A 21,219-nucleotide genomic window follows, 5' to 3' on the forward strand; every position below is an offset into this window, starting at 1 on the left:
TGTCTTCCCTCCTTTCTGACGTTGTGCTGAGGTCCCCTCTCGGGCCCCTGATTCAAATGTCTGTCTGTAACTGCCTCTTCCACTTGCTGTTTCCTGGTGAGAGACATGCACTCTGCAGTGTGTGTGTGTGTGTGTGTGTGTGTGTGTGTGTGTGTGTGTGTGTGTGTGTGTGTGTGTGTGTGTGTGAAAGACAGAGAGAGAACTATTGTGTGACATACTTGTACTGTGACTTCACGCAGCCACCTCAGACTCTTCAACCTCTCACAAAGATCTCTCAAATGCTGCCAAAAACCAAAAGCCACAGTGTGATTCAGGCAAAGAGATGTGAGAACAGTCAGTCACAGGGCTGTGTTCTTTAGAGAATAGACCTGGAAACAAATAAACCATTACATACCAATCGGCAAATACAGACAAAGGCCTTTGCAAGTGAAAAACTTTCACATTTTCATTAGGAAATGGAGGTCTCTGTTAAATAGTCGGGCTGAAGTACCCAGACCTGAGCCACTCTAGCAGCAGAACTGTCTGGATCTTGTGGAAAGACAGACTTCTGAAGGCCTTAAACAGTCTGCACTGGAAGGGGCACAATAGCGGCACAACCTACCGTTCTGGAAAATTATCAGGAGTTGGGTCGTGTCCACCCATGCAATCAGGTGCATTTGAGTGATGGGGAGGAGCCAGGCTGGGGTCAGAGGTCAATACCAACGAGATTTGGACAGAATGACTGATGACAGGGTTAGAGGTTGCAGAATGACAAGTTTGAAATGGTAGGGTGGGAGATGGGGATTGGTGGTGAGACAGGGAGAGGTGGAAATTAATCACTCTGATCTGACAGAGACAAAAGAGTCTGCTCAAGCAGGTTTTCTAAGAAGAACAGAGCAAGCACACACATATATACACACACACAAACAAACTATTCTATGTCCATATCCACCCAACCGTGAATTAGAACTGGTTATTTTTTGTCAACTTCACAAAAAGGAATCAGATTCATTCAGGAAAACTGGATGCAGGAGTCTTCTATGTTATATCAGGAACACTGGGTCTGTGTGGTACTAGGAAAAGTAAAAAAAAAACAAAAAAACAGAATCTGCAGAAGTACCTTCCAAATAAAAAAGAAATAAGCAAACATTGATACAGGGCCAAGTGTACAGTTGTGTGTATTGTCAAAATAAATTAATTTTATATTGATATTTTGAGCACCGGTCTTGCATTGATGTCTCTTGGCGTGGGTATATGAAATATGATTTCATATCAAAGATGATGACTCTTTCTCTCTCTCAGTGCCCTGACAAAGTCACTACATGATTTGATCAGATATAATGAAATGCATGGAATAATGCAGTTTCTACCTTCCCCTATGCTCTCTCTATTTCTTTCCTTCTCTCTCTCCCTGTACAATGATGAGGCCCCCCAGTGGTGGATCAGGAACAAAACATTTAGGGGTGGACAGAAAGTGGAACAGCAGGAGAAGGAAGAGGCAATACAAGTAGTGGGAAATGAGGGTAGAAGGAAAGAATATGGAGTTTACTTAAAGTGTACTTGTGTGTTTGTGTGTGTATGTGAGAAAGGGAGAGGGAAAGGGGGATTGCTGAAAGTGGAGAGAAGTGAACGAATAGAGAACAGAAGGAAAAAAGAGTTTGAGACAGTGAGAGAGCGAGAAAGAGATCGAGGGAGTATGTGTGTGTGTGTGTGTGTGTGTGTGTGTGTGTGCATGCGCGTGCATGCGCGTGCTTGTGCGCGTACGTGTGCACACGTGTGTGTGTGTGTGTGTGTGTGTGTGCCTGTCAAGGCAACAGGACTACTGGGGCATATTGGCCAGGAGGCCAATTGTTGTCACATCTGGGAATGTGACAAAGGAGAGGCCTCCGAGGAGAGGCCTCCGAGGAAGTGCCTGTGCTGTCCCACAATCCACTGCAGCACACTCCTGCCTCTGTTGGACTCCAAACAAACTGCCCCCCCACCCCACAAACCCACACACATACATACACACCTTCATCGTTCTCTCTGTCTCAGTGCAATTTCATCAGGAATAATCAAACGCTTCTCCCTTCACTCCATCCACCCTTCCTCCACCCTTTAACTCTCCACCCACTAAGCCTGTTCCTGTTTCTCCCTCTCTTTCAATTCACCTGCTCAGAGACTCACATGCCACCTCGTTGGCTTATGAAACCACTTCAGAGGCATTGGGAGGAACGCCAGATGCAGAAGAAATGCAAAGGGGGAGAGAGCATTTTAAAGAATGAAAGCACTTTAGTTCACTGCTCTCTTCCACTGTGATATAACTTCAGCTGCCACTAACCATAAGGGGCCATGTTCTCCGAAGATGTGGTTGGTGTAAACAAGCATACAAACACAGCACACAAGCTCAAACTGCATTCTAAAACAAACTTAACCCAGTAAAATTTTCAGCATTTTTGCAATGTACTGATCTGATTTTTTGTACTGGTCTCCCTCTTTCTCTCTTTTTCAAAGTCTCCATCATGCAAATGCTGGAGCTTTCAGTCAGGCTGCGGCAAGCGGTAAAGTGGTGGCGGCCCAAGGGGAGGGCAGAGGGAACTCGGGCTAGATTGCTTCGCTGTTGCCAAGATGCCAGTCGTCTTCCCCACGGACGACGTCACACCCCTACTCGACTGAAGCCACTTTGCAAGGGAAAATATATGACATGTCCCCACGTCAGAACCACCGGCGCAAGCCCAACCGCATTTGATAGGCCAACCAGGGCTGACTTGATTGGTGTGTTGCTGTTGTGCTATTGGCCAGGACCTCTGAGGACTGAAGCACACCTGGTTCTATAAAGTGCTCTTGATGTGAAGTGAAAGCTGAAAAGAGCTCTAATACAAATGAACTGCAGCAGTGGCATTCTGAGACTGCACTGCTATGTGTGTAGGAGTCCTCCATGCAGGCACAAGATGAAGAAGACAGCAACAGTTACTACTACCATATGCAAGGCGGAGATCAGAGGCACTGTTTAATTCAATTTAACCAAAAAGAACTACATATATATATATATATATATATATATATATATATATATATATATAAGTTCATGCATGTACTCTTGCCTGAGCATAATTTATACACGGTCATAATACACTCATTACATGCTCATTACATGCTCATTAGCACTCATCAGTGCACACAGAATGCAGAGGCTCTTGCTGGTGATAAAGCAGTGTTGAGCCTTTGGTTTCAGGCATATTCTGGGATTATGGATGAGGAAACCTTCTAAGACTACCCCGAAGAGCCACTGTACAAACTCTTGATCTCTTCTGCTACAGGGCAAAAATGTGTGTGTGTGTGTGCATGTGTGTGGGACACTAATTATTGATTTTAAACAAACAAATCCATAAGTGTCCTTCGCTTGCCCTCATAGTTCAGTTCTGTTAAGGCTGTAGGTGTTATTAATTGTGCCCTGTGTTAACATTCTCTGGATAAACTCTGGCTCCTAAAATAGACTAGAGGTGAACAGAGCTGCTTGTGGTGCAGAAGACAAGGGCAGGGGGGCTGTGAATTAAGATCTCTAACCCCTCCAGAGCAGCAGTGACTGAAGTCAATGAAGCTGTTTGAGCTCTCGCTCACACACACACACACACACACACACACACACACACTTTTCTTACTCAAGACTTTAAAAAGGAAATAAAAAACAATGAGCTAACAACAGCTTTAGCTTTAAATTTACTCAGGAAGTGACATCATCACTCAGCCACATGCAAACAGTATTATGTGCTCATACTCCTTTTACCCATAGTCCTATATCCACACATTACAGTATTATTACTGGATGGTCATCATGAATACATTATGCATATAGTCATCTTTTACCTTATTCATACACTATAGGATTATTCATGAGCTGTAATATCAAGCATTAGAACTCTGCATTTTCTGCATGGGTTAAGAGTGCATAATGTATTATAAATGTTTTATTTCCATGTTAGAATTTAAAATAGAATTCATTTCTTATTGATTTGTTAAAAGCTTTTTTTCAGTTCTATTAATCTTTAAGTACTTGTCTTTCCTACACATGCACGCACACAGAAATAAGCACACACACATGTACTCTCTCTGAACAAAAAGCAGTCCTAGCACTATTCCTTTTGCCTGTCCTCTCTATTGCCGTGGTGATGCAGATCGCCAGTTGCCCCCGGAGACTCATTAGAGAAGGAGGTGTCAGCAGGAAAATAACGGCGAACTGGCACAATCTCTGCACGACACCGTGGGTAATATTTATCCTGCATCTGGAACCACCCTTGCTCAGTACACGGACCAAGCAAAGGAGGGCAGAGCAAGACAGGAATTGCACACACACACACACACACACATACATTGACAATTATGAGCTGCTATAACAATTATATCCATCTTCATATCCCTAACCCTAACCCTAACCCTCGACTTGCCCCTCTCCTCTTTAGGTGTTCAGGAAGCAATACAGCACCAGAGAGGCTGGTCTCTCTTACCATATCTGTCTCTCTCTCTCCATCTCTGTCTCTCTCTGTGGCGCTCTGCTAGAGCCTCTGACATTGTTCTCTATCATTCTTTCATGCAGTGTCTTGGCTGAGGCAGGAGGGTGAAGCTGTCACTCATAGGGGCTTCAGACTGGGGAGCAGGTGGAAGATGGAGGCATATGGAGGAAGAGAGAGAGAGGGAGTGAGTGATAAAGAAAGGAAGACACCTTATGAGAAGAGAGGGAGAAAGAGAATTACCAGATGCTGCTGGCCATGCACACTCATGCATGCTTACACGCATGCATAAGCGCACACACCCATGCACAAAGTCAATGAGGTCTGTCAGCAACTCAGAGGCCTACAGAAGCACACCCCTCTCTCCCTGCTGATTGGTCGAGCTTCGAGCTCCTCTGTGTCAACACAGCCAGCTAGGAAAGCATGCGTACACACTCCCTGGGCAGTGTTGATTATCCCTCACTGAAACTAACCAACAAAACCTCTCTCTGCATGGCCTGTATGCAAGGCAAAGAGCAGGCGCAGGACACTGTGGGTAATATCCACCATGCTCCAGGCCAATTCAGCCTGAGGCCTTGCCAATCTTCTGGGCCAGTCGACCGCGCATGGCACAGAGACAGAGAGTAGCATCACAGCTGGCCATGGCCGAGCAGACACCTGCACTTGGAAGCTGTGCTAGAAGGGTAGATAAAGATGAGGAGAGGAGAAGAGAATGCTGTTGTGCATTTTTTTATTTTTTAAATGTATTGTTAATGATACATTAGTTCCACCAATTTTAAATCTCAAATTTCATGTAGCTGGCAATTGTTATATGTTTCACTTACAAATGGGGTGTCATTTCCTCTCCCAGCTGTCAAGCCGACACAGAACAGTTCAGATTTCTATCCATCCTTCTCTATAGGGGTTTTCATTATGAAACAAATGAAATGGATGATAAATTAATGGAATTTTAATTTTGTTCTCATATGCAGTGAGATGTGTGTCCCTGTCAGGCTGGCATGGGACTGCCATGGGCCATACTGCAGCAGGGAGCCCCTTATCCACCAACCCTGAATGTCAACAGGAGGAGAGCTACTTTAATATTTCATTTACTGACCCACCCGCCACCCCAACACACACACACACACACACACACACAAAGAACACACATGCGTACACAAATATACCACAATGACATACCCTGATTTGAGGGCTATTGTAGAGGACACCCTCACACTTACTAGCATGCACACACACAGGTCCCCCAAGACAAACACACTCAATCTGTTCTTGTCTATATGGCACTATGGACAAATTGAACTGCCGGATGCAATACTGCTCTCTCTCCATCCATCCCTCCCTCCACTGGGTGCATACAGAACAGTGTTAAAGAAAGAAAAAGAGTGAGCCGGGGGTGGAGGGGGGGCATGAAAACAGACACGATTGATATAAATGGTGTGGCTGGTAAGATGGAGCTCTCTGGGCAGTGTGATGGGGGTCCACTCAATGCCCAGTGATGGTGGGAGGGCCAGACATTTGTCTTAATTCAAACTAATTAGGATGGATTTTTGTCTGTGTGTGTGTGTGCGTGTTTGTGTGTGTTTGTGTGTGTGTGTGTGTGTGTGTGTGTGTGTGTGTGTGTGTGTGTGTGTGTGTGACTGCATGTTCACAGAATGAAAAAATAAACCCCTTATTTACAAAGAGTGGAACAAGTGTCAGATCAAGGAAATTAGCTCAGGAAAGAAAACAGCCATGGAACAAACACACAAACACATGCGCACACACGCACACACGCACACACGCACACACCTACGCCACCCCCCCCCCCCCACACACACACACAAACACAGTCAAACTAATCCCCTTCCCTTCAATGGTAAGAAGTCTGTTTCTCTCTTTCATTCTGTCTCTTTCTGTTTCTCTCCCTCCCTCCTGTTTATTTTCTTTATGAAAGATTCATGTGAGAGAGAGCAGACCAGTGTGATGTGAATATAAGAGGGAATAAACTGAAATTGCAGGTGAGCAGGGGTGAGAGCAGGAGTCAGCATGTCATCTATCATGTCTCTTAATTGGTTAGAATGAACAGTCAACTGAGAGGGGCCAGACAGAAAACCACGGCGGTGGCGGCGCCTGCCCCCGAAAGAGAAATGGAGCGATTAAAGTGAAGGCTGGTCAGATGATGGAGCCCAAAGCCCCAGGCTTCTCCCACTGAAATACTGCACTCCACAGAGTAGGTGCCTTGCTAAGGCCGGCGACGACCTCAGGAAAAGGATTTGGCAGGAACGACCTTTAAAGAGCTGCGAGAGTGTCTTTCTGTCTCTCTCTCTCTCTCTCTGTGTGTGTGTGTGTGTGTGTGTGTGTGTGTGTGTGTGTGTGTGTGTGTGTGTGTGTGTGTGTGTGTGTGCGTATGTGTGTGCGTGCGCACGGCAGGATATGATCTGTATCTGTCTCTTGCTGGGTGTCTCTAGACTTTCAGAGGAAGTGACATCGAGATGGCAGGTAGCAGCTCCAACTGTGCAACTGACACGTCATTAGATTCTTATCTCGCGTACGCGCGCACAGATGCAGGCCATTTCAAACACCTACCGCAAAACGTACTGAACTGTCAAATACGCTAGAATCAGCCATAGGGTACTGGGCCCTAGGTCTGTTCAGAGAAAGACGGCAGTAGAAGTTAGAAAGGGGGAGTGGCTCACACTGTCAGCGATTAACGCTCAAACAATTTTTCTCTAGGAAATGGCTTTATTAACGGAACACGTAGGCCTACACAGGCTATCACTTGCGCGGACCTTTAGCCCTACCTACCAGCTAGTGTGATCTTTCACGGTCGGTAGAACCAATAAATACAGTTTCTTCTTCTTCCACTCTACTGCATATAGCGTTTCACATCAAATTAAGCGATTAGAACCGGATATGTTCGCCGGACCCGTCGGGGCAATCGCGAGCGTGAACAGTTGTAATAAGCGTCAGAACGTCATGATTTCACTCCCCGCGTGCACGCCGCTACAGTAATGCTGGATTATAATCAGGACCTGCTGATATGAACTTTTACTGTTTCTTGTTCAGTACTCTCAATTGACCGCCGTTTAAACGTCAAAAAAGTCGGGGTGCAGATGAGCGTTTAAATACACCTCGAGCCAATATACACCTGCTGAGAAAATGGACTGTTAGACTGTTGTAAGGTCCTTCATTCATGTTTCCTTCATTCCTTAAATCTTTAATTCCTGGTAACACCCACAGTTTGTCATCTCTTTGTAACAGTGTTGCACATTAAATCACTGTTAATCATTACTGTAATATTCAAAATTTCCAGAATTGCGGAAGACTGTCGTGGGCAATTTGGCTCTATAACGCATCTGGGTTTTTTTTAATTGTGAGCTGTAATATTGACCAATGTCAGATGAATCAAATCGTTCAGAGAGTGTTTTAATAAATCAATCAATAAAACTTTGATTGTCTCCAGAGGGCAAACATAAAAAGTCCACATAAATAAACAAGACACAAAAATACATAAAGCATTAAACCCCAGTAAACAATGGTTGTATATCTCTCCAGCTCCATCCACATAATCCAAAGTTTAAAACACTCAGGTGAAATAAATCATGGCATTCACATGATTCAACAAACTAAATAAATTTGATCTAAATAACATAAGACAATCACTAACCCTGTCAGTTCAGTGGTTAATGACTGTTTCATGAATATGAACACACACCATATGTCTGAAGGCACATCCAAGTCAAAATACGTAGCAATATAAGAGCAAGATGGAATTTTGTCCATATCATGCATCCCTATCACTGTACATTTTTTTCTCTAAACTATTCTGTACACAGTGAGACACTTAAAGAGAGGATATGACTCATTATAGTGAGTGAAAGCTATTTTGGAGTTTGGTATAACAAACTGATTTGTATGCTGACCCATGTACAGAGATCGGGGTTAGTCCACTGAGTCTACTGTTATTCCATCCAATCACATATAACAGGGGACTTAACACCCGCCTTTTAACAGAATGGTTGCTTCCTAATTGGTCTTGTATCTGCCAGGTTGACACTCTGTGGGACTGGCTGACTGCAGGGGTGATGGACAGCTGCCTTGGAGGGTAGCTGGGCTCATAAGAAAAGCAAGTTAGAATCAGACATAGAGAATAAAATGTGATTTTATATTATGCCGATATGCTGATACAGTAAGAATATACAGCATTGTTTCTCTTCAGGTCCAAAGAGACCACATTTTTCTTTAGCTCCCTGTACACCTGTACATGGTATTCACTGTTTGGTTTTATTGGCATGGTTCAGGAATGTTGGGATAGAGCAGAAATGTGTTCTTCTGGAAGGAGTATTGATGTACAATATATTCTCCGACAGATACACACATCATTCACTACCCTGAAAGTCTACCCTGAACTTGTTGCCCACATTGTTAGGTGTATTGGCCTTATAGGAACATTTAAAGGTGCACATTTATAGAACTGCAACCTGTACAGTTACAGAACTATTACCCCATCTGTTGCCTTGCACAGTTTGTTGACCACCCTATATCCCATTTATCACTGGTCACATTATGACCACAATGCCACTGGCAGCTAGGGCTTTACCAAATGTGAATAAAATTAAGCCAATATTAAGATTTTGTATTGATCATACAGAGGAAGATACCCCCCCACCCCCTTTGAGTCTTGGTTCCTCTCAAGGTTTCTTCCTCATGAGTTTTTCTTTGCCACTGTCACCCTTGGCTTGTTCAGTGGGGGCTTGGACTTGGACATTTGTAAAGCTGCTTTGTGGCAACATCTGTTGTTAAAAAGCCTATAAATCAATTTAGAATCTTTTGCCATCAGTGGAAAACCCACCACTAAAGCTCAGATAATGTCTCTCTTTAAATGTTATATGAGGAATTCACATTATGTATTTTAACAACAAACGCACTGTGAAGTGGTAAGGGATGCTAATAACCCACTTTGTGAATACAAGGTGTTACCTCGCCATCATATGAAGATATGAAAGCCCCATCATCAGGTTACCTAAAGTTATTTACAAGCTGCTTGTTTTATATTTAATTTAAACCTTTGTGAGTTTCTGCTGTTTAAGTTTCAAATGATTGTAGTCTGTTTAATTTTAAACTAGTCTGTTTAATTTTAGAACTTTTGTATAAAATTCTATTGGCTAATATTATCAGTTATAATGAACTTTTAGCCTTTTTGTCACGGTTGGTCAGCCATCAGCCAGGAAGGACACGCCCACTCCTGAGAGGGGCCGTACTTCTGTTCTGCCATGCTCCCAATCACCAACATATTAATGCATTACACCTGTTCTAACTTGACTCCACTATTTAATGCAACAGGTCCCAAGAGAGGACGCTGCACATTGACGGACTAATGCCATGGGACGAGCTGCATATCGCAGTGCTACCAGCATATTTTGTTGTTTGTGGATTTTCGTTCCTTATTGTCCAAATGGAAAATAAAGAACACTTCAGCTCGGACTTCCCTCTCGTGTCATCTGTGCCACCAACATCACATTTTTAAGATATGTATCATATTCTTGACAATATTTTCAAATGTGCCAGGCCCCACCGCTGGCTAGATGTTAGTAGGGTCACAGACCACTCTAAACACAGATGTGACTGATATGACAGAGCCATGTCATTGGGTGTTGTGCTGGTAGGAGTATATCATCTACAGCAGTGTTGCTGTAATTTTGACATGTCAATGTCATTGCTGGGCTGAGAGTGATTGACTACCCTGCCACCCAAAAATATCCAGCCAACACTGATGAAGAATTGGGGGATGACTAGTACATTCATATATATATATATATATACACAGCCACATCCATGTAGCCACACAAAGACACAACTGCGGGTGTTCTGTTTCCTACACTCCTACAATGCTGCTACCAAAAAGCATGTTATTTAGTGTGATATTTATCACTGTAATTCTACACATAAAATTCCCTCTGTGTCTTAGGCAATAAAACTGCAGGGGAGAAAAGTGAAAGGCAAAGCAGGACATACACACACACACACAGAGAGAGAGAGAGAGAGAGAGAGAGAGAGAGAGAGAGAGAGAGAGAGAGAGTGAGAGTGAAAAAAGAGGGTAAGAGGGAGGAGAAAAAGGGGGAGAGGAAAAAGAAAATGCTAGCAACTATTTAACCTTATGTGTGTGTGTCATTGCACATGTGCAGCTCAGTGTGTGTGTGCGTGCAATGCCTGTTTGCATGCATGTAATGTATATGCATGTATATCTGAGGGCATGGGCATTTGTGTCTGAGTGTGTCAGTGATGAAAAATGTCATACTGAATCTCTCAGTGTAGATGAATCAGTTTAAATCCCTCCTTAACTTCATCAGAACCATATAACAGCATCTGCTTGTAAAGTGCATTTGAGTGTTTATACAGCAATAGCAGGAAGTCAAGCATCAATTTGTTACCTTTCCTCTCAGTGTGAGCCTCTTCCCAACATATGGTGCAAGGACAATCACCATTCCAACATGACGACCATTGTGTCCTTCACACTTATTGTTTAGCTTTGTTTTTTAAAGACAACTAAAAGTAAAATGTACTTCTACTACCCTGTTAGACACATACAAAAGACACTCTTCACACTCCTGCAACCCACCAAGAACTTTACAACTTGCACTTCTGTTCCTGTGGTGGCAGTTTTCAAAGACATGAACTTTCTTCGGTGACACCTGACATCAACACCTAATCATCTTTCATGCACAGCCGAGCCATAATGTTCTAGCTCTGTCACGCTAATAAGCTAATTAGGCCATGCGTTGCTTCCTGCGACACATGGCATTTTCCAACGCATGCTCCCGATCTGGAACAATTCGCAGAAAACCTGCTCAGCATAGCAACGAGGCGGCCACCATGGTGACAGCTGTAAATTCGACAGCGAGCCCTGTCCTCTGGACTCCATCTTTGAGACTGGGCAATATGTGTGAGACAGTAAGAAGGTTACATGGACATGGTGAACGTGAAGCAGGAACATGGTTGGATCCAGAACGGCACCTACGTCAGCCATGTCACTGCCGACTCTCTCCTCTTTGTTCCTCTCTTCCCACTTTGTCCCTCCTTGACTCATCAATCAGCTTCAGTCTTCCTCCTTCTCCACCCTCCCCCACTCTCCACTCCATCTAACCATCCGCTCATTGCCCGATACCGAGGTAGCCCTCCAATCTAATTCCCCATCTGTGGGGTGCTTGAGATATTAGCTCAGAGATGAGATCCGTGACCCTGAATACGGAGGGAGGGGAGGCAGGGGGGCAGAGGGCTCTGCACAGGGCCACAGTCACGTCTTTGGGGCAGAGAACCACATTGAGGCACCCCTGCCTCTCCTGCTGAAGTGGCAGGGCTAAATATTTGCCCTCTGCCTCTTGGTCATCCAGACGTGGCCTCTCTTGCTAAGTGACCACCATCACCACTTCTTCCTCTCAAACACATACACACACACGCGTGCGCATACACACACACACACACACACACACACACACACACACACACACACACACACACATACACACACACATTGCATGCCATGGCAACTACAGGAGCTGGCAGAGAAACTTAGGAAGGCATCCAGAAAAGATTCAGGGAAAGTTTTAGAGCGTGTGCTCAGAGGAGGTCGTCGAAGTTCAGTAACCTGGAAAGAGATGGATTATGCATTCTTAAGTACCTCTGTGCAGGGTGAACAACACACACACACATTCTCACACACATATATATAGATATATACACACACACACACATATACATACATACACATACATTATGTAATGTTTTAAAAGTTGAAATGGCGGAAGGTAAATTTATTGTTGAACAGGCTTTTTCCGTGGTACGGTGGTTGAAACAGAAAGAGACCATAAGAAACAGAGCAACATTAGATAGATAGATAGATAGATAGATAGATAGATAGATAGATAGATAGATAGATAGATAGATGATAGATAGATAGATAGATAGATAGATAGATAGATAGATAGATAGATAGATAGATAGATAGATAGATAGATAGATAGATGATAGATAGATGATAGATAGATAGATAGATAGATAGATAGATAGATAGATAGATAGATAGATAGATAGATAGATAGATGATAGATAGATAGATAGATAGATAGATAGATAGATAGATAGATAGATAGATAGATAGATAGATAGATAGATGATAGATAGATAGATAGATAGATAGATAGATAGATAGATAGATAGATAGATAGATAGATAGATAGATAGCATACACACACACACACACACACACACACACACACACACACACACACACACACACATACACACACACATTGCATGCCATGGCAACTACAGGAGCTGGCAGAGAAACTTAGGAAGGCATCCAGAAAAGATTCAGGGAAAGTTTTAGAGCGTGTGCTCAGAGGAGGTCGTCGAAGTTCAGTAACCTGGAAAGAGATGGATTATGCATTCTTAAGTACCTCTGTGCAGGGTGAACAACACACACACACATTCTCACACACATATATATAGATATATACACACACACACACATATACATACATACACATACATTATGTAATGTTTTAAAAGTTGAAATGGCGGAAGGTAAATTTATTGTTGAACAGGCTTTTTCCGTGGTACGGTGGTTGAAACAGAAAGAGACCATAAGAAACAGAGCAACATTAGATAGATAGATAGATAGATAGATAGATAGATAGATAGATAGATAGATAGATAGATAGATAGATAGATAGATAGATAGATAGATAGATAGATAGATAGATAGATAGATAGATAGATAGATAGATAGATAGATAGATAGATAGAAATAGCTCCCCTTAGACCCAAATGCCAGCACTGCTCTGTGAATATTCATCACCATCATTACCCTTTTCTCCTCTCCTCACTCCTTCCTTCACATGGCTGGCTTCTAATTGTCATACTTCCATAATTATATTTAAAGAAGTCACATCTCTTGATGATTATGCATTTGTTCATGCACACACATACAACACACACAAACAAACACACACACTGACTAAATGGCATTGCTACAGTTGCAGGCAGTGGGAGCTCTGCAAAGTAGTGCTTTGTCACACACACTCCCACAGGAGCTTCCACACACTCGACCCTAAGTCTCCCCAACATGTCTTCCATGTGTGTGTGTCTGTGTGTGTGTGTGTGTGTGCGTTTGTGTGTATGTGTAACTACGTGGGCCTAAACAAATGTTTCATTCTCTCTGGGGCTCTTCTGCCATCACTGTCCTCCTCATCTCATCTAATTAGCTTCTTCTGGCTGTGTCTCACCATTGCTACATACACACCATCTCTGCTCTGGTGAAAAGCAAAAACTCCTCTGCTGAGCTTTTTCTCCAGGCTCATGGAAATGTCCGTGTGCGTGTACGTGTGTGTGTGTGTGTGTGTGTGTGTGCGTGTGCATGCATGTGCTGGAGATTTCCACCTCTCTCCTGTCTCTGTGCCTCCTCTCCTATCAAAGCTAAGGAGCTGAACAACACGGGTGAACCAGAGGCGATGTGGCGGGAAGTAGCCCCCACGCTCCACTAAGACAACACAGGAGCTGGGCTGAGGGTGCAGACTGCAGCGGCAGAGCTGAAGCAGGGAGAGGGTAGGGAAGGTGAGATAAGGAGGCACAGAAGTGTGGGGGGAGCTGTCACACCATGAAAGGGGGATGAAGAGGAGCGATAACCTCTCGACTACTGGCCCAGTCCATATGCCAGTAAAATGGCCACTGAGTCGACCTACTCCATCTCTATTGTGTAGCTGACCGTCTTTTATATTTGGAGTGAACAATAGTGTGACTGACTTACATGTGAGTGCACACGCACAAGCCCTCACATCCCCTTAAACACACACATTAAAAGTGGGACAATGCTTAAAATATTACAAACATGTTTGCTGGGCTTAGAAAATGGTCTTTGGCACGAGTCAAGAAACACTTTGGACACAAACTAGCTAACAATCTAAAACATCCCTGCTCTCTTGTGTGTGCACACACACACACAGATCACCAGCAAGGCTTGAAGTTTGAGTCATGTCATATTCAGTTTCGGGGCACTGCAGGAAGGATGTTGACAGTGAACACAGATCACACTAGCTCCCAAGGGTCTTCCAAATGGAGTAGTATTAGATGGAGATCTGTGTGTATGTGTCTGTGTGTGTGTCTGTGGGTGTGGGTGTGTGTGTGTGTGTGTGTGTGTGTGTGTGTGTGTGTGTGTGTGTGTGTGCCTACAGACTGCAACACATAGATGCCCACCCGGCCACTCCGACAAGCCCCCTGGCCTCAGTCACTTTACATCAGTCTGTGTCCCCTTGATAAAAATAGCGCTGCAGTGCCCCCAGTCAGCCAGAGCACCATCATGAGCCAGTGACCCAGGACCCCTCCACCTGAGAAGGGCTTCCAGCTGTGTCAGGTCCCTAGCATGGCCATGCTTGTGTTGTCCGTTAACTACCCCCCCCCCCCCACATTTCAGCAGTTCCATCTCTCTGCCTTTTGTCTTCTGATTCCCAAAGCACCTCCATCTCTGTTTTGCCTGGTCCTCTGTTTCCATGCTGGATGTGCTGCAGGGGTCCAGGCACGTGACCCTTCCCACTCCCATACCAATCACAGACAGCGATGACATCAGCCCGATCAAAGCGTACCAAAGCTGAAACGGCTGCCATGGCCTGAGGGACTTCAGAAGGAGTTCGGCAGATGACGAATACTTCTGCGTTGTGGATAGAATTTAGCTGGGTTATTTCAACACATAGTTGGCCCATGTCCTATTTATTCATACATGGATAAAATATGCATAAATAAATATATCTACATCTTATATATGAATGCTTAATATAAATTAGCTTACTTTTATTTATACAAATGAAAAACAAGTCCCAAAGCAAAACAGATAATGACTGCAAGTGTGAGCACATAACATACAACACATTTGTATGTTTGTATTACAACAGGAATGTAATATGTTGAGAGACGATGTTCTAACACCAAGACACTCCTGAGTCCAGCATGTGTTTCCAACAGATCAGAGTAAGCATATATTCCATCACATACAGGGGACACAGACCAGAACAATAGCCATTCTGTTGCTAATCCCCAGAGCAAGCATACTCCTGTTCCTCAACTCAAATCTGCTTTCACCTGCGCTCTCTCTCTCTCTTTCACACACACACACACACACACACACACACACACACACACACACACACACACACACACACACAGTGCTTCTCAGTTTCTCATGTGTTTCCCTTTAAACCAGTTTTAGCGTGTGTCGCTGAATCTGTTGTTTACTAACCAGCAAATCAACAGTTAACTAAATATCTATTTAATACATATATGGCACCCTGCTTCAGTCCACCTGTTTTTCTGAGGGTAGTTTAAAGTAATCGCATTAAAATTAACACCAACCATATTCATTCTCCAAAGCAGGGCAATCAAATTCCAGTGACCTGTCTACCTATCTGAAGATTATAAATCCCAACGCTTTTCGAAGTATACATTCATGCGAGTCTATTGTGACACCTAGTGGTATAGAGGGGATATTATCCACAATGCTATTTTACCAACAGGACAAGCTGAAAACAAGGTTTTAAAAAATCGAAAGTACAAACAACATAAAATTGAACTAGAAAGCGCGTTGTTTGTTTATTGTAGTAGTTTTGTTTCTTTCATTCTTTCTTTCTTTCTTTGTCTGTTTGTTTTTAAGTGTTTTTTTCCTGGTTTTTCCTGAATGCCAGCCAAATCACACACCCACTTAACTTGCAACTTAAGTTGAGCGACATGAACACATGCGTTGGTTGCTTATGCTTAGGTGCCATGTTATGTTAGTGCGTTAATTTCATTTCGTTTTCAGGCATTCTACGCGGACAGTCGCTTGGAGTTCCAGGACCCCAGCAAGCCAAGATGGCTGCTCCCGAGTTATCCGCCGGGGAGTTTGAAAATTGGTTGAATGATCGACTTGACGATCTCGAAGTGGACCGGGAAGTTTATGGAGCTTACATCCTCGGAGTGCTTCAAGAGGAGGAGAATGACGATGAGAAGAAAGATGCACTTCAAGGCATTCTTTCGGCTTTTCTGGTTAGAGTGCCTGCCCGGCATGGCGTTTCACATCGTTCAATAACTCTTCCTCGCGCTGTAAAGATATCGCCTATGGAAATGTTCGTTGATAATAAGCAGTATTTGTTCTAGCAGAAAACGTAGCAGCTACTTTTATGATGAATTGATCGCCTATCTTATGTCTATGCACTGTGATTAATCTATGTAGCTAGTCAACCTCTGTTTGAAATTCTCTCCTTCAGAGCTAAAACACCACAGCCGTTCAAATTTGTTTAGGCGTCGTATACAAAGAGGATATCGTGGTGTCATATTTATTAGATTCTCTAAATGCTCGAATTTAATGTCGTAAAGGGTTTTCTGTACGCAGTTAAACTGATGTGGGTCTTCTGACCCCAAAAAGAGTATCTACTTTTCAGGTCTTTCCATCCACAAACTGTGATCTAGCTGGCTAGCTATGTTTACTGCACTCTAGTGTAACAGGCAGTGGGGTGGTGGACACCAAATTCTTCTTAACAGAATTTCCTCAGCAGTTTTCCATCAGTCAGAACCTTTCTTTAGTTGATTCATTGTGTGCTACTAAACTCACTAAGTAATGCTACTAAACAAGGTTCATCAGTTTAATAATATAAATAATCAAGTAGACAGTTTAATTACTATTACTATTAATACATTTTGCAGTATGTAGGTTAAGGGAGAAGATAAAGTATATGACTTCTCCTCTAATTTTAGGATGAAGAAACACTTGAGGAAGTTTGCCAGCAGATCTTAAAACAGTGGACTGACTGCTCTTCTCGATCTGCAGCTGCTAGCGGTCAGCCAGATGGTATGGGTGCTTTAGCCAGAGTCTTGAATCTTGAAGTGACCTGATGTGGGATTATAGGTGTTTCCTTCCTGAACTTGTGTCCCTGGATTTGCAGCACATTACTGGTTAGGCTACTCTTTAATATCCAAATATCCAAATATTTGCTATCTTCTCCCTAATCCTGATCTCTTCCAGGAAACTATACAGTAACTGTATTTTGAAGGGTTAATATGTGCCAACCTACCCAATGTCCAATTATCTTCTAGAGAGTTCTAGAGAGCATGGCAAGCATGTTGCAGTTGTGTGTAAATATGTTTAAAAACTTGAATCTGAAACATGATTGGTTACATTACCCCATGCTGCATTTTCTCTCTCTCTCTCTGTGTGTGTGTGTGTGTGTGTGTGTGTGTGTGTGTGTGTGTGTGTGTGTGTGTGTGTGTGTGTGTGTGTGTGTGCGCGCGTGCGTGCACTTTGTAGATGAGGTCCAGGCCATTACCAATCTGATAGAGAAACAGGCTCAGATTGTGGTCAAACAGAAAGAAGTGTCAGAAGAGTCCAAGAAAAGGAAAGAGGCCCTGCTTGCTCAGTATGCCAACGTCACAGACGAAGAAGAATATCCTTATGTGCACCCAAGCGCATGTGTGTAGTGTAGTAATTAATAAAGAAACGACACTGCGTGTAGTGTTATTTTGGATGTTTGAGAAGACAAGCCAACTGTCTCTGAGTTTTCTAGTGTTATGACCCTCATTCTTCAGTTTCCTTAACCTTCACACTGAGGCAGGGCCAGAGGAGGAGTTATGTACAGTGGGAATTCCCAGTGACAAATGTATCCTTTTGTTCACTAAAAGATTCACCTATAATATGTAGACTGCAGGCCTGTCTTACAGACATCTGTCTTAGGAATCCCAGGAAATGGCTGAAGCTTTGCTTGAGTTTCCCCAAGGAAGCTGGTTAAATAAGGTGCATGCTCTGTTTAGAGTGGGTGGGGGTGGTCAGGCAGCTCACATTCCCACAGCAAAGCCAGGAGGTAATGTAGCCGGTGAGCAGTTTGGCCTTTACAAGGAGTAATTGTGCAAAGTTTAGTTCTGCAATTCTACTGCTACAAGCATATGCAGAGTGAATTTTTTTTTATTTTTATTTTTTTTATTTTATTTTTTTTTAAGACCAATGGTTATATTGGCTGATTTGGCAATTTGTCTTGGTTCAGTTCCTCATATAGGATGCAATGCAATGATAACCCCTTAGCTTGGGTAATTTAAGCATAGCTTCATTCAAGTTCACTTGAAACAATACCCATATCTGCATTTGTTGTAGTGCAAACCACAAATGCACTCCAGTGTCATACTCTAGCACAAAGTATTACGAAACACATTTCAGACAGCAGTCAGAGTGTTTTGGTTTTAGGGTGTGTTTGTCCAAGTTCTTGGTTTTAGAGTTAAAGACAGAAATTATACCCTGTGCAGGTGTGAGAAATTTTAGATTTCTGTTGACCTGTGTAACTCAAATAATTTGTGAATTTTTGTTTAAGTCTAAAGCCAGCTAGAATAAGTGATGGCAAGGACAAATGCAGGTAGTAAACGTTCCATAAAGATTAATACTGTGAAGTAATGTTAGAACTATCTGTAACCCATCATGTTTTTTCCAGTGCCAGAAGTGTGGAGAAGGGAATGCTGGGTAAAAAGACAGCCCCAGGTGGTGATTCAGATCATAGTTATTCTTTGATTTGAGTTACTGAACAGACAAGGCAACAGTTGACCAAATCCATCATGTTTTAGAAGTCACATGCCAGTTTCCTACCAGGCCTTGTATTGTAACTCTCAACTAAATTCACATGTACTCTGGAATAGCCTCCAGACATTGACACATGCATGCATTTCTGGTAGTTGTAACCCTCCTGAGATTGAAGCTCCAGCATTTACATCCTTCACAGTGGTGTCTCAGCGCTGTTCAAAAACACCAACGTTCAGGATGTGTTGAGCCAGAGGAGGCAGCAGCGGGAGCACGCCAGAGAGGAGGCACAGAAGAAGAAAGAGCAGGACAAGGTACAGAGGGAGAAGGACAAGCTTGCCAAACAGGAACGGAAGGACCGGGAGAAGAAGCGTACGCAGAAAGGGGAGCGTAAGAGATAGACTCTAGGTGAAAACAACAACATGCTGCAGACTGCACGGGGCTTTTACTGAGAACTGAGACACCGCCATGCCTCGACATACTCTCTGCTAGGCACCTGGGTTGATTTTTTTTTTTTTTTTTTTTTATTATTATTATTATTATTTTATTTTTTTTCCTTTCTTTTCTTTTATTGTGAGTGAAATACCACTCTGTTAATAGATTTTAGTACAGGATCTGGTTACTAAAGCCATAGCACAACTAAATGGTGCTTCTTCATCCCGGTCCTGTACTTGTTAGGTCGAAGACTTGAGAATCACTGCAGTGACAGCCAGCCACTGAGCAAGTTTTCATGAGCCACTGATACAGAGACTAGAATTTGATGACCATATTAACATTACTTTAATAGCCCTGGCACATTGTCAATAAGCATGAATCAGTAGGTCAAAACCCCTCTTTCATCATTTTGTAAAGTTTTTTGTTTGTTTTTTTATACTTTTCCAGTCACTCTTAACATAACTGGTGATAGCCCATGCATGTCATAATTAAGATGCTTCTCAGAGAACACCAACATACCTTCCCATTTTAACAGCTCATTGGTGGCCTCCAGCCACCTCAAGAAATATGAAACAGGTGGCCTTTGCTTTTCAGCTAACCTGCTCTAAGCGTTTACAAAACAACTGCAGGCATTCTTTTATGTTAAGCAATATACAGGGCATATTCACAGACAACCCAAAGAAGTAAACTTTGTTTATAGATGCATGGCCTAATTGGGGGGGAATTTATAGCCTTAGCTGTTGTGCATGTCCTCCAAGCAGTGTATTGAGGACATGCTGTTAACAGTTTCTGCAGTATTTACTACAGATAAACTTACATAAATTTTAGCAGTATAGCTTAAGGAAAAAAGAAAAGCTGTGGATATTACCCCTTGCAAAATACTTTTCTTTATACTATGTGGGCTGGGTTATGGGTAAATAGATATGACGCCTCCCTCCTTTTTTTAAATTTGTCCCTTTAGATCGACATGTTACAACTGAGGGGTGCAATTCAGACAGACCTCTTGGCTGACAGAAGAATGGAACAAAGTTATATTTGAAGTGCCATTACACTTAATGTAACTGGTAACTTTGACTTTTGTCTGAACTTTTCTATTTGTCCTCCAAACTTTACACCACTTGTGTAGGAATTGTTTGATTTATGACTCCTGTATTGACCACTTATTTTTATTGAGCAGGAGACCTGGGGCTATATTGTGATCTTTCTCTGCATTTCCATAGTATGTGCAATGAACTGCAATGGGTGTATTTTAATACATTTATGATAATAATCTTAAGCATCAATTTCTATCTTTGAACTTGGTTGCACCACATATTTTATTTGTGGCAGAAACATAACAAAGGAGCAAAGAAATATAACAAACTGAAACATTAAAATGCGTCATCAGAACAATGACAGTCCCTGACCTCAGCAAATTTCAAGCTGATTGCTTCATTGATGAGTCATTTTTTCCAAGTCTTCCAAGGAACACTTCAGAGGGTCTTTTGATTTCAAATAAGCAAACTCACTTACAAAATATGATTTACAATAGACAAGAATCGGTTTGCAGAACCATTTATGCAAGATTCTGACTACTGTTACTTAATGATTTAAGTCTTGAGTTGTATTCTGACTTAAGATATACACTAGGTAGTAGAACAGCAATGTTTAAAATGTATACTTGAAAGTATATATGGCCTCCCTATCTGAAGTTAGAATACTGCTCATTAGGAATAAATAAAATCACCAGAATTGAAAAATAAATCTGGAAAATATTTTGCA

General features: G+C 42.7%; 1 protein-coding gene across 6 annotated transcripts; it reads left to right on the forward strand.

Moving 5' to 3' along the window:
• The first annotated feature begins 16,260 nt into the window (after positions 1 to 16,260).
• ccdc43 (coiled-coil domain containing 43) lies at positions 16,261 to 20,734 on the forward strand. 6 transcript variants are annotated; one of them, XM_081711218.1, is made up of 7 exons: positions 16,261 to 16,514; positions 17,223 to 17,316; positions 17,773 to 17,908; positions 18,069 to 18,121; positions 18,835 to 18,865; positions 19,226 to 19,431; positions 20,420 to 20,734. In XM_081711218.1, the coding sequence occupies exons 1-6, from the start codon at positions 16,341 to 16,343 to the stop codon at positions 19,422 to 19,424; spliced, it is 687 nt and encodes a 228-aa protein (XP_081567344.1). In that variant the 5' UTR covers positions 16,261 to 16,340; the 3' UTR covers positions 19,425 to 19,431; positions 20,420 to 20,734. The 6 variants fall into 6 exon arrangements, with proteins under 6 accessions (XP_081567344.1, XP_081567346.1, XP_035387573.1 ...); XM_035531680.2 differs by lacking the exon at positions 20,420 to 20,734 and adding an exon at positions 18,941 to 18,987 and having other exon boundaries at positions 16,262 to 16,514; positions 19,226 to 19,486; XM_081711220.1 differs by lacking the exons at positions 18,069 to 18,121; positions 18,835 to 18,865 and adding an exon at positions 18,941 to 18,987 and having other exon boundaries at positions 17,773 to 17,934.
• Positions 20,735 to 21,219: the final 485 nt, after the last annotated feature.

The sequence above is a fragment of the Electrophorus electricus genome, chromosome 3 (genome assembly GCF_041902795.1).
Source record: "Electrophorus electricus isolate QZ-2024a chromosome 3, ASM4190279v1, whole genome shotgun sequence".
Classification (NCBI taxonomy): domain Eukaryota; kingdom Metazoa; phylum Chordata; class Actinopteri; order Gymnotiformes; family Gymnotidae; genus Electrophorus; species Electrophorus electricus.

Excerpts from the sequence above, each read along its gene's own strand:
- ccdc43 (XM_081711218.1), top strand. The coding sequence starts at position 16,341 with ATGGCTGCTCCCGAGTTATCCGCCGGGGAGTTTGAAAATTGGTTGAAT. Across the intron at positions 16,515-17,222 it reads GCATTCTTTCGGCTTTTCTG|GATGAAGAAACACTTGAGGA; the intron begins GTTAGAGTGCCT and ends CTCTAATTTTAG. Across the intron at positions 17,317-17,772 it reads TGCTAGCGGTCAGCCAGATG|ATGAGGTCCAGGCCATTACC; the intron begins GTATGGGTGCTT and ends TGCACTTTGTAG.